The sequence below is a fragment of the Aotus nancymaae genome, unplaced genomic scaffold (genome assembly GCF_030222135.1).
Source record: "Aotus nancymaae isolate 86718 unplaced genomic scaffold, 86718_ANA_hifiasm-v0.15.2.pri h1tg000018l, whole genome shotgun sequence".
Taxonomy (NCBI): Eukaryota; Metazoa; Chordata; class Mammalia; order Primates; family Aotidae; genus Aotus; species Aotus nancymaae.
In genome coordinates, this window is record NW_026988430.1 from 2,044,826 (window position 1) to 2,058,668 (window position 13,843).

The window sequence follows — 13,843 nt, forward strand, 5'->3', positions numbered from 1 at the left end:
CGGGAGTTCAAGACCAGCCTGACCAACATGGAGAAACCCCGTCTCTACTAAAAACACAAAAATTAGCTGGGCATGGTAGTGCTGCCTGTAATCCCAGCTACTCGAAAGGCTGAGGCAGGAGAATTGCTTGAACTCCGGAGCTGGAGGTTGCAGTGAGCTGAGACTGAGCCACTGCACTGTAGCCTGTAGCCTGGGAGACAGAGCGAGACTCCATCTCAAAAAAAAAAAAAAAAAAAAAGAAACAGCTTGATAAACACAGGTGTGACTGTGACTCTTCCCCTCTGTCTGAGCCAGTTCTTTACCCCTTTGTGACTGGGGTGAGAACCATAAGAGCTATGAGACACATCATCTTGAACTGTAATAAAAGTTTTTTAAAGAAAGAGCTATGAGACACAATGCCACAGTAGACTGAAGATTTCCCAAAGCCGTAGGCAGCTTGCTTGAAGGACATGCCCCTTCAGCCTGGCTTATTTGGAAGACGCTTAGGACTTCTGACTCAATACTTTTATTGATTGTTTATTCTTTTTTTTTTTTTTTTTTTTTTTTTTTGAGGCGGAGTTTCGCTCTTGTTACCCAGGCTGGAGTGCAATGGCGCGATCTCGGCTCACCACAACCTCCGCCTCCTGGGTTCAGGCAATTCTCCTGTCTCAGCCTCCTGAGTAGCTGGGATTACAGGCACGCGCCACCATGCCCAGCTAATTTTTTGTATTAGTAGAGACGGGGTTTCACCATGTTGACCAGGATGGTCTCGATCTCTTGACCTTGTGATCCACCCGCCTCGGCCTCCCAAAGTGCTGGGATTACAGGCTTGAGCCACCGTGCCCGGCCCCTGATTGTTTATTCTTATGATGACATCAAAGTAGACAGTGTTCTTGCCAGGCACGGTGGCTCACGTTTGGAATCCCGGCACTTTGGGAGGCCGAGGTGGGGGCATTGCTTGAGCCCAGGTGGTTGAGGCTGCATTGAGCTCTGACGGTGCTTCTGCACTCCAGCCTGGGTGACAGAGTGAGTGAGGCCTTATCTAAAAAAAAAAAAAAGAGGCCGGACGTGGTGGCTCATGCCTGTAATCCCAACACTTTGGGAGGCCGAGGTGGGCGGATTACCTGAGATCAGGAGTTCGAGACCAGTCTGGGCAACATGGTGAAACCCCATCTCTACTAAAAATACAAAAATTAGCCAGGCGTGGTGGTGGGTGTCTGTAATCCCAGCTACTCGGGAGGCTGAGGCAGGAGAATCGATTGAACCCAGGAGGCGGAGGTTGCAGTGAGCTGAGATCGCACCACTGCACTCCAGCCTGGGTGACAGAGCAAGTCTCTGTCTCAAAAAAAAAAAGAGAGAGAAGAGAAAAGAAAAACATTCTTCCTGTCATCTTCTTGTAACCCTGCCTTCCATGGTGACCCCGCAGCTCCATGAGGAGGACTCCTTCTCCAATGCCAGCATCAAGGTCAGCTACCAACTTGAGACCCCTGAGGGACAGAGGGACTGTCCCCAGCCCGTCCTCGACCTCTACGCTGAAGCCTTTGCCATCTTCCAGGTGACTCTACCCTTGGCCAGTACCAGCCCTCTTGAGAGCCGATCCCATAGAAAGCACCTGCCCCTCTGACTTCCGAGAGTGTTAGAACTGGGAGGGAGTGTCTTCAGACAGCATTTGGGCGCCTCACTGTACAAACGTGAAACTGAGTCCCTGTGATGGTGTTGATGTGTGTAGGGCATCACTCATGGGTCACACAGGTCTCCATCTGTCTCTGGGGCTGTGCCTTTATGTTCACAAAAGTGCTTGTTGCGTATTTCATGACGTGCGGGCATACGTTGCATCTGGGACCTCACTGGCAGGGAGCTCTGATGACACTGTGGTGGGGGTCCCTTGTGAGAACTAGACGGGAGCTGTCCTGTTTTGTGCTGCAAAGAGGATGCCCTTTGGTGCCCTGCCTGTACACGCCCTGCCAGGGCCTTCAGGCTGAATGGCCCCACCAAACCTGTGCCCCTGCCTCTCCTCCTGGTGCCCATCAGTGCAGCTCAGACAGGCGGGTAGTGTCATAAAAAACTTTTGTCGGCCGGGAGCCCTGGCTGATGCCTGTAATCCCAGCACTTTGGGAGGCTGAGGTGGGTGGATCACCTGAGGCCAGGAGTTCGAGACCAGCCTGGCCAACATGGCGAAACCCCAACTCTACAAAAAATACAAAGATTAGCTGGGTGTGGTGGCAGGAGCCTGTAGTCCCAGGTACTCGGGAGGCTGAGGCAGGAGAATTGCTTGAACCTGGGAGTCGGAGGTTACAGTGAACCAAGATTGCACCACTGCACTCCAGCCTGAGCGACAGAGCAAGACTCCATCTCTCAAAAACAAACAAACAAACTTCAATATATATTTCCTTAAAAACAAAGGCATTGTCTTAATGTGGTTCCATAATCAAAATCGGAAAATTCACATTGATCAAATACTATTATGTAATCTACAAACTTTATTCAAATTTTGCCAGTTGTCCTATTAGCGCCCTTTATAGCAAAAGAAAAAGATGTTCTGGTCCAGGATCATTCATCGTGTTCTGTGGTCACTTATCTCCTTTAATCTGGAAGAGTGTCTCATCTTTCCTTGTCTTTTGATGACATTCATGTTTTTGAAGGGTGTAGGCCGGTCCTTTTATAGAATGTTCCTCAATTTGTCTGATGTTTCTTCGTAGAGTCAGGTTACCCATTTCATTCTGTTTTGTTTTTGAGACAGAGTTTCGCTTTTGCTGCCCAGGCTGGAGTGCAATGGCGTGATGTCAGCCCATTACAGCCTCCGACTCCTGGGTTCAAGCGATTCTCCTGCCTCGGCCTCCAGAGTAGCTGGGATGACAGGTGTGTGTCACCACGCCCGGCTAATTTTTTGTATTTTTAGTAGAGACGGGGTTTCACCATGTTGGCCAGGCTGGTCTTGAACTCCTGACCTCAGGTGATCCGCCCGCCTTGGCTGGGATGACAGGCATGAGCCACCATGCCTGGCCAGGTTACGCATTTTTGGCAGGAATATCACAGAAGTAAAGTTGTGTCCTCAGTACACCATCTCAGGAGGCACCTCGTGTGGGTTTGTCCCATTCCTAGTGTCATTTGCCTGTGTAATTAATAAGCACATCTCATTTTGAGATTATATTCTGCTTGACATCTATTTATGTGTCTTTCCTTAACCAGTGATGGCTATTATGCTACGGCAAAGAGATTTTAAAAAATGTATTCCGTCTGTGAAATGGGTGAGGAGAACTTACGTGGTGTTAGGCACATCGCTGTTACCAGAGAATGTGTCCCAGCTGGGCGTCTAGCTGGCTTAACCCCATTCTCTTTCACTGGGGCTGGGTGGAAAAGATCAGGCTACTTGGCTATATTAAAAATACAGCAATAAACCCTGCATGAAACTGTTGACCCACTTAGAGAGAGCTCCAGGCTTTGACTTCTGCAAACGCCGCCTCCCTTCCCCAGGAAGCAGAAAGTCTCCTTTCAAGCTCCGGGCTCTTATTGCCACCCTAGGCCATGGTAACAGACCTGCAGAAAGCTCTGGAGGTGGCCGCCGGGAGAGAAACGCAGAGGCCCTCCAGCCGAGGAGCTGCCTTTCTTCATAATCAAAAAACAGACCCAGCTACTTTAGAAAACTGGAATTTTTTTAAACATGAAAAGGGGCTTTTCAACCTCCATGGGGCCTTTTTAAATGTGGCTTTCGGAATGAGTTGGTTATGTGGAGGCAAGATTGCAAGGGAAATAGCTTACAGAGACAGCTAGCCAAGTTGGGCACAGTGGCTCACGCCTGTAACCCCAGCACTTTGGGAGGCCAAGGCGGGTGGATTACCTGAGGTCAGGAGTTTGAGAAGAACTTGGCCAACATGGTGAAACCCTGTCTCTACTAAAAAGACAAAAAAATTAGCTGCGCATGGTGGCGGGTGCCTGTAATTTCAGCTACTCAGAAGACTGAGTCAGGAGAATCGCTTGAACCCAGGAGGCGGAGGTTGTGGTGATCTGAGATCGTGCCACTGCACTCCAGCCTGGCAACGGAGCAAGACTCCGTCTCAAACAAACAAACACACACACAAAAACCCCAGAGATGACTAGCCACAAGGAAGAGAAACTGAGGCCTGGACCTTGACATATTCGGTTAGGTAGCCCCCATTTCTGCCTACACCCGAAAAGACTGAGGAAGCTTCTCTTCTCATAGGTGTCTGCTCCCTAAATGCTGGAAGTCGTGAGCTGTGTGTGCCGCTTAATTCCCATGATGTGAATATAATGGGCACACCTCACATTCCATGCAGGTCACCCCAGTTTTTACCTTGGCCGGAGGCCTGGGTCACAGTGTGCCCATGTTATAGGACAGATCCAGGAATGTCACCGTCCCTGTTCTTCGGGCCGTGTACGCGCAATCCCAGCCTGCATCCCTCACCTCCCCATCACTGCCCGTCTCAGGGTGAGCAGGAGGCACAGCCCGAAGCATCCTAAGGAGAACACCCAGAGGCAGGGCTGCTGGGGAAGGCGGGGCCTGGCTGATCGGGACTCTCTCTATCTGGTTACAGCTGCCCTATGAGAAGGACTGCAAGGATAAGCTGTTTTGTATTGCAGAATTACAGTTGGCCACCACCGTCTCTCAGTGAGTTGGAAGCAGCCCTCGGTTTCCTGCAGTTAACGGCCCCCAAATGCTTGCCTGGGCGAACCCTGCATCGGGATGCACCGCACGCTCCCTTCCCCGCTTCCCGTGGCCCACAAACGGCTTCTGCGCTTATCTCATTATGTCCTCAGCTACCCTACGAGGGAGGCAAGACGGAGATCCGTCTTCCCACTTTTTAGATCAGGACGAAGACTCAGTCGCTGAGGGCCCTGCATGGGTCATCCGGTAGCCTTGAACCTGGGTCTTTTGGCATCCTGGACAATGCTACCCAGTGTTCTTCACAGCTAGGATGACCTCTACCTCAGTTAGAGGTGACCTGTTTCCTGGCCCACCTCTTGCGCCAAAGTCATTCATCAGTCAGGCAGACATTTCTGGACCGTCTACTCTGTGCCAGGCACTGTTGGTGCTGGGGATGCTTCTGTGAACAACACGAAGGTCCCTGCCCTCCTGGTGCTCTTAGGGGGAGAAGATAGTAAGAAAGTCAATTCTGTGTTGGTGAGATGAACTTTGAAGAAGCAGGGAAGGTGGAGGGAGTTCTGGGTGGGGGGTGAGGCTGAAGTTGTCAATGGTGGTCAGGGAGGGGGATACACACAGGAGGAGGTTGGGGAACGAGCTATGTGGGTGGGTGTCTGGGGTAAGAGCAGCTGCAGGTGCCTGGGGTGGGAGCCTGCCTGGCAGGTGGAGGCAGGGCGAGGACCCAGGGGCTGCAGTGGAGTGAGGCGGGGGAGTAATGAGGGAGGGGGAAGAAAGGGGAGGGAGAAAGGCTTTTGCTGTGATCTGTGAAGTTGGAGAAGTGACATGATCGCGCAGCTTAGCAGGACCCCTCTTGCTGATGAGTTGAGAACAGACTAGGAGCAAAGGCGGAAGGAGGGGCAGCACTTGCTCCCATTGTAACCACTCAGGTGAGAGGCGATGGGGGCTGGGACCCAGGTCCCAGCAACCACGGGGTTTACGTTTGAGAGCCCACAGCATGTGCTGACAGAGTGAGGAAGGAGCCCCAGCCTGAGCCTGCGGCGCTGCACCGTCCAACACACCAGCCACACTTGGCTGTTGACACTTACATGAGTTAAAATTAAACACAAGGAAACACTGAGCTCGTCGGAACACGTGAGCCACACTTCAGATACTCAGCACCCGCTGGTGGCTGGTGGTGTCGGGCAGCACAGATACCGCCTGTTTCATCGCTGCAGACGTTCTATTGGACCACACTGAATTCCAGAACGATGGTGTTGCCAAGCACAGGAGTTTGGGTTCGGACATGTGGTGGCTCTAAAATGCCCTCCCAGCCTGGACACAGTGGCTCACGCCTGTAATGCCAGCACTTTAGAAGGCTGAGGCAGGCGGATCACGAGGTCAGGAGTTCGAGACCAGCCTGATCAACATGGTGAAATCCCGTCTCTGTTAAAAAAAACCAAAAATTAGCCAGGCATGGTGATATCTGCCTCCAATCCCAGCTACTGGGGAGGCTGAGGCAGGAGAATCGCTCAAACTCTCGAGGCGGAGGGTGCAGTGAGCCGAGATCACACTACTGCACTCCAGCCTGGGAAACAGCAGACTCTGCATCAAGGAAAAACAAAACAAACAAACAAAAAGCCCTCCCTGGTGAGTAGGTGCTGTGTCTGTATCGTGATTCCGATGACCCACTGGCCGGAGCTGCCATACGTGGGGAAGATGGCAGTTCCCTGAGTCCTGGTGAGCCCTTTCATAGACATTTGCAGGACCCATTGAAGACTTTCAAGTGCTCTGGAAACCATCCTAACAAGCAAGCGCAGCTGTTTCCAGCCAGGAATTAATTATAGCCAAGAACCAACCTCCCAGCCAGCTACTGGGAAGTAGCGATTCAGCACACACAGCTTGCCCTACATCGCCCCCTAGGGTACGTGGCAAGCAAACGCTTCTCTTTCAAAAACATCCCTGCAGCCTGGTCATTGGCTTCGGCTGTCTCGGTGGTTTTTGACCTTTCTGAGGATATGGATCTCCTAGAGAACCTAATGAAGACTACGGACCCCTCTCCTTAGAAGACCACATGTGCATACATAATTGTTTGCATTCTGGGTCCTCTGAAACGGCCCCTAGGCCTCAGATCCAGCAACGCTGTTAAGTATTCCAATGACACTCAGGTCTCGCGCCTGGGCTCTGGGACAGTGCGTCCAGCTGACGTGTCAGCAGCTCTGCCTTGTTGTCCTACGTGCACCTCTTGTCATGTCCCAGACTGAACGCATCTTCCTCTGTCCTCGGGTCTTCCTCCTGTGTTACCTCCCTCAATCGATAATAGCACTACTCAGCCATCTGAGCTAGAAACTCAGAACTCGGCCAGGCACGGTGGCTCACGCCTGTAATCCCAGCACTTTGGGAGGCTGAGGCAGGCGGATCACCTGTGGTTAGGAGTTCAAGAGCAGCCTGACCACCATGGTGAAACTCCGTCTCTACTAAAAATGCAAAAAATCAGCCAGGCGTGGTGGTGCATGCCTGTAACCCCAGTTACTGGAGAGGCTGAGGCAGGAGAATCGCTTGAACCTGGAAGGCGGAGGTTGCAGTGAGCTGAGATCACACCATTGCACTACAGCCTGGGCAATAAGAGTGAAACTGTCTCAAAAAAAAAAGAAAAAAGAAACTCAGAACTCATCCCTGACCCCTCTGTCCCCCCCCACCTCTTTTTCATTTCGTTTGTCTTACTGTCTCTGATTTCTTCCCATCTCCACTACTGTTGTCTTTTTTTTTTTTTTTTTTTTAAGACAGGGCCTCACTCTGTCACCCAGGCAGGAGTGCACTGGCGTGATCTCGGCTCACTGCAACCTCCGCCTCCCGAGTTCAAGCGATTCTCCTGCCTCAGCCTCAAGAGTAGCTGGGATTACAGGTGCCTGCCACCACGCTTGGCTAATTTTTGTATTTTTAGTCGAGACAGGGTGTCGTCATGTTGACCAAACTCCTGGCCTCAAGTGATCCACCTGCCTCGGCTTCCCTAAGTGCTGGGATCACAGGCGCATGCCACCACACCCGGCTAAATTTTGTATTTTTAGTAGAGACAGGGTTTCACCATGTTGGCCAGGCTGGTCTTGAACTCCTGGCCTCTAGTGATCCACCTGCCTCGCCTTCCAAAGTGCCGGGATTACAGGTGTGAGCCACCGCACCCGGCCATCCCCTACTGTTGTCTTATTTCAGGCGTGTATCATCCTCTGGTGGAGACAGCCCGCTCCAACTGTCTCTGCTTCCCATCTCTCCCTCCAGTTAATCCATCTTCTTGGCTGGGATAAAAATCAAACCAAAACCAAATGATGAGAACAAAACACGTCACATTGCTTCCTAGATCTGCACATTTCATCTTTGGACATTTCAGGTGGAAAACAGTTTTCTGGGTGTTGCTAATATGTTTCTCTGTAGATCCCAACTACAGAGAGTGCTTCTGCGTTCTGGGGCCCCGTGACACCTCAGCGTCCTGGAGGAGGCCTTCACATACCCTAAGCTCCCCGTTTTCCAGGCTGCGTGGACTTGTGTCTTAAACCACCGCCTTTTAATTGGAAGGGTCTGAATGATTTTGTGGGTAGGAAGCTGAGACTGAGAAAGGAGGTGGGACGGTATGTCTTGTGCACACTGGTCTCTAGTGCAAAGCAGTGCCCCATAAGTATTTGTGGCATGGGTGAATTTGTGTCATAGAGTACTTCATCTAGGGTCACAGTGACTTGGTGGGAGAAAGAGGATTTGGGGGGGCCAGGCGCAGCGGCTCACGCCTGTAATCCCAGCACTTTGGGAGGCCGAGGAGGGTGGATCACGAGGTCAGAAGTTCGAGACCAGCCTGGCCAAGATGGTGAAACCCCATCTCCACTAAAAATACAAAAATTAGCTGGGCGTGGTGGCAGGCGCCTATAATGCCAGCTATTTGGGAGGCTGAGGCAGAGAACTGCTTGAACCCAGGAGGTGGAGATTGCAGTGAGCCAAGATCACACCACTGCACTCCAGCCTGGGCGACAGAGCAAGACTCCGTATAGAGGAAAAACAAAACAAAATAAAACAAAAAGCCCTCCCTGGCGACTAGTGCTGTGTCTGCATTGTGATTCTGATGGCCTGCTGGCCAGAGTTGCCATATATGGGGAAGAACGCAGTTCCCCGAGTCCTGATTGGGTACAATTTTCTCAACTCTTTGGAGGCTGCTAGACTCGAGGTATTTAATTAGCCTGTCTTGGCTTCTCTTTGCTCTTCTATAAAATGGAGAGTAGCCATACTATCTCACGGGGTTACTGTGAGGGTTGAGCATGTGAATTGCGGTCCTTGGCATGTGGTAAGCACAAAATACATGGCAGTTACTATTGTCACCTCGTGCAGCAACTGAGATGGGTGTGGCAGTCCAGCTGTTGGTTACATCGAGAGGAAGCATGTCTAGGCTAACTGTATTCCTTAGGCAGCTTACCTAAGAAGCTAGTTAAGAAGGTGCTATTCTGGGCTGCCTGTGGTGGCTTATGCCTGTAATCCCAGCACTGTGGGAGGCCAAGGCCGGTGATCACTTGAGCCCAGGAGTTCGAGACCCGCCTGGGCCACATGGCGAGACCCTGTCTCTACGAAAAATACAACAAGTAGCTAGGCATGGTGGCACACACCTGTAGTCTCAGTTACTCAGGAGGCTGAGGTGGGAGGATCACCTGAGCCCAGGAAGTGGAGGTTGCAGTGAGTCGTGATCATTGTGTCACTGCACCCGTACTCCAGCCTAGGCAACAGACTGAGACTCTGTCTCAAAAAAAAAGTAAAAATGTGCTATTCTATTGCATCAGAGTTTTTACAGATTAAATAAACTGTAACATTTTAATCTGTAATGTTGCAGGCAGAAATTGGTGGTGGGTCTCACAAAGGAGCTGACCCTGAACATTACCCTAACTAACTCTGGGGAAGATTCCTATATGACAAGCATGGCCTTGAATTATCCCAGAAACCTGCAGTTTAAGAGGATGCAAAAGGTGAGTGTGTGGAAACAGGTGCCTCGCGCCCCTCCCTCGCTGCACGCCTGCTTTCCGTGGCGACCCCTCGCTGGCGACCCTGCTGCCAGCCTCCTCCTGGTCCATCCAACCAATGGTTAATCACTAGATAAATTCCACCAGTCTGGCTACATGCTTGGCTCCATTCTCTGCCTTCAAAACCTCGTGTGGCACCATTTGCTGCACCGTCACCCTCCCTACGTGCAGCCTTTCTTCACCAGGGTTCTGAGCGATAAGTGAGCTGAAATGCCCCAAGACACTGAGAAAGTAAAAATTAGCTTAGACTGTGTTGGAAATAGATGCTCCGTGCAGCAAAGAAAGTTAGCACTGAAATAAAGGATCTTTCAGCAATGCTGAGACTACAGGTGCGCATCACCGCGCCCAGCTAATTTTTATATTTTTAGTAGAGATGGAGTTTCACCATGTTGGCCAGGATGGTCTCGAACCTGGGAGGCGGAGGCTGCCACAGCCTCCTGAGTAGCTGAGATGGCAGGGGTCCACCACCACACCTGGTTAATTTTTTGTATTTTTAGTAGAGATGGGGTTTTGCCATGTTGGCCAGGCTGGTCTCGAACTCCTGACCTCAGGCGATCTACCCACCTCGACCTCCCAAAGTGCTGGGATCACAGGCATGAGCGACCCTGCTTGGCCCAAAACATAACTTTATTTACATTTCACCTGAACTCCACCCTTCCTTTAACAACTGTCTTTCCCTTTGCTGAGACACACAACAGTGTAGTTTTCAGCTGGGTGCAGTGGCTCACACCTGAAATCCCAGCACTTTGGGAGGCTGAGGCAGGCAGATCACATGAGGTCAGGAGTTCCAGACCAGCCTGGCCAACATAATGAAACTTTGTCACTACTAAAAATACAAAAATTAGCCAGGTGTGGTGGCGGGCACCTGTAATCCCAGCTACTAGGGAGGCTGAGGTGGGAGAATTGCTTGAACCCAGGAGGTAGATGCTCCAGTGAGCTGAAATCATGCCACTGCACTCTAGCCTGGGCCACAGAGCAAGACTCTGTCTCACACACACAAAAAAAGTATAGTTTTCTTCATTGCAATGAGTCAACAAACTTGACTTTGTTGGGCTGTAGGTTTGTCTGCTGTCATCTTAGGCTATTTGGGCTTGGACAGTATCCATTATATGAATGAAATAATCTCCTAGGCCGGCCACCGTGGCTCACACCTGTAATCTTAGCACTTTGGGAGGCCAAGGTGGGCAGATCACCGAAGGTCAGGAGTTCGAGACCAGCCTGGCCAACATAGTGAAACCCCGTCTCTACTAAAAATACAAAAATTAGCCAGATGTGGTGGCAGGCACCTATAATCCCAGCTAATTGGGAGCTGAGGCAGGAGAATCTCTTGAAACTTGGGAGCGGACGTTGTGTGAGCTGAGATCATGCCACTGCACTCCAGCCTGGGTGAAAGAGCGAAACTCCATCTAAAGAAAAGGAAAGAGGAGAGGAGAGGAAAAGGGGAAAGGGGAAAGAGGAAAGGAATCTTCTAGGCATCTAGAAGGGAACTAGGCTGGACCATCCTTGGGAGAATGAAGAAGTCACTGCAGTCATTACCTGCCCTCAGGGGTCCAGGTGGGCAGTGCTTGCTGCGTGCCGGCCTCCTAGCCAGGCTGTGGGTTATGTTTGCATCAGTCCAAGGCCCAGCTCCAATGTCTCCTTCCCCAGGAAGACCTTACGAATTCCTTAGTTGGAACTGGGCTTCCTCCACCGCTGTTCTCTGCACCTCCCTCACAGAAGCACCCCGAGGCCTTATTTAAATTCCTCCAGGATCTACTGCTGAGCCCGCCAGTCCAGTTTGTGAGGAAGACGGGGATCAAGCAGACTTGATATCCTCACCTCCTGGCAGGATGTCTGGCAGGCAGAAAAATGAGTGAATGTTTGCTGAATTGGTGTGTGGCAACTGCTTTTTTTTTTTTGGTGGGGGTGGGGGTTCTTTAAGTGAATGTCATCTGCTCTGTCAACAGCCTCCCTCTCCAAACATTCAGTGTGATGACCCTCAGCCGGTTGCTTCTGTCCTGGTCATGAGCTGCAAGATTGGTCATCCTGTCCTCAAGAGGTCGTCTGTGAGTCGGTTTGGATCCGTTTGCTCTTCTCGCCGCCCTGGGCATCTTCTGCGTCTCAGGCTCATCTGAATCTCCGGTTGCAGCTTTACGCTTCCCTTGACTGTGCAGTCAGGCCTCAGCAGTGCCTACCGCGGCTAAGCTGGCTCTGAAAGCAGGGAGTGGTGGGGACCAGAGTTTCCAGTAGACAGCCCTGGATGGGCTGCTGGTGCACCTCGGTGAGGTCGAATGAAGTTGTGGGTAGTATGGAGGGTGCGTCAGACCAAAAGTTTTTTGTTTGTTTTTGAGACAGAGTCTTGCTCTGTCACCCAGGCTGGAGTGTGGTGGCGCAATCTTGGCTCACTGTAACCTCCGCCTCCCAGGTTCAAGTGATTCTCCTGCCTCAGCCTCCCAAGTAGCTGAGATTACAGGTGTGTGCCACTACACCCAGCTAATTTTTCAAATATTTTTAGTAGAGATGGGGATTTCACCATGTTGCCCAGGCTGGTCTCGAACTCCCAACCTCAGGTGATCCACCTGCCTCAGCCTCCCAAAGTGATGGTATTACAGACGTGCACTACTGCACCTGACTAGTTTTTAAAATATTTTTGGTAGAGATGGGGTTTCACCACGTTGGCCAGGCTGGTCCCGAACTCCCGACCTCAAGTGATCCGCCTCGCTCCACCTCCCAAAGTGCTGGGATTACAGGCATGAGCCACTGCGCCCGGCCAAGACCAAAAGTTATTAACCCTGAGCTGTCACTGGTCATCTCTGTGCTGTGGGAATCTCTGAAGTGGCTTCTTCAGCTGTAAAAGGGGATGAGCTGCCTGCCCTCCATATTTGTATTTTACTTGAGGCTTAAATGAAATACCAGCAGTGGAAACACGTGCTGCTACAGACTGCTGAGGAATGTGAGAATGGGAGGAATCATTTCCCAGGTCTGCTCCATTGGGAGCGAGCAGTCTGAATTGTGAGTGGTTTAGAGAAGAATCAAGTGACCATTTTTTCCCCTTTAAAATAGGCTCATGTTTCGGTAGTTTGGCAGCTAGAGGAGAATGCCTTTCCAAACAGGACAGCAGACATCACTGTGACCGTCACCAAGTGAGTACTGCCTGGGTCGCACAGAGTCAGGCTATGGCCCCGGAAGACCTCTCCCTACACATGCAAGCTGTGAGGGCTCTGGCCCCCTTACCGCCCAGGAAGCAGGGAGCCCACAGAAGGCATCTGCTTCCCTGCAGGGACTCCGCTTTCTCTTACCAGAGATCATGAAAATGTTCTACTGTTCACACACAGAGTAAAACTGTGAGCTAGTCTGGTGGACTGAGCCTTGGAGTTCTGGTTCTGGTTCACTTAGCTTTGGAATAGCTTGAATAGCTCTGTTATCTGCAGACCTCTGTGTTTGGGGGTAAGGTGGGGAGCGCTGTTAGGAAGAAGTTCTCAGATGGAGGCGGTTCTGCCCACCAGAGGCCGCGTCAGTTTGACTGCCGTGACTTGGGGAGGGGGGTGTTCAGTAGCACATCTGGTGGGGAGAGGCCAGGAATACTGCTAAACGCCAGAGTAGTACAGGGCAGCCCCCACAACCAAGATCTAACTGGCCCAAAATGTCACTAGTGCGGAGGTTGAGAAGCCCTTCTAAAAGCAGCATATCTCTAAGTGTGGTCTTCTGGAGACAATCCTGTGCTCCAGTTGCTTACCTCTGACAGCCTTTTCTTATCTGACCCCCGTGACCCTGGGGGCCCAGGTACAGAAGCACCTGCTGTGCAGTGAGAACATGGACATAGGGAAGGGAACAACACACTGGGGCCTGTGGGAGGGACGAGGGGAGGACAGCATCAGGAAGAACAGCTAATGCGTGCTGGGCTTAATACCTAGGTGATGGGTTGACAGGTGCAGCAAGCCACCATGGCACATGTTCATCTATGTAACAAACCTGCACATCCTGCAAATGTACCCCAGCACTTAAAAAAAAAAAGGGCCAGATGCAGTGGCTCACACCTGTAATCTCAGCACTTTGGGAGGCCAAGGCAGGCAGATCACTTGAGGTCAGGAGTTTGAGACCAGCCTGGCCAACATGGCAAAACCCTGTCTCTACTAAAAATAGAAAAATTAACCGGGCATGATGGCACACACCTGTAATTCAGCTACTCAGGAGGGTAAGGCATGAGAATTGCTTGAACCCTGGGGGTGGAGGTTGCAGT

The 13,843-nt window shown here is 51.3% G+C and overlaps 1 protein-coding gene across 1 annotated transcript in view; it reads left to right on the top strand.

Moving 5' to 3' along the window:
• The window catches only part of ITGAE (integrin subunit alpha E), a 79,441-nt gene that overhangs the window by 48,687 nt on the left and 16,911 nt on the right, over positions 1 to 13,843 (top strand). Inside the window, exons 19-23 of the mRNA XM_064378081.1 lie at positions 1,406 to 1,534; positions 4,533 to 4,606; positions 9,438 to 9,570; positions 11,571 to 11,669; positions 12,667 to 12,746. Of these exons, the coding sequence (XP_064234151.1) occupies positions 1,406 to 1,534; positions 4,533 to 4,606; positions 9,438 to 9,570; positions 11,571 to 11,669; positions 12,667 to 12,746 (515 nt within the window). The remainder of the gene's footprint in view (positions 1 to 1,405; positions 1,535 to 4,532; positions 4,607 to 9,437; positions 9,571 to 11,570; positions 11,670 to 12,666; positions 12,747 to 13,843) is intronic.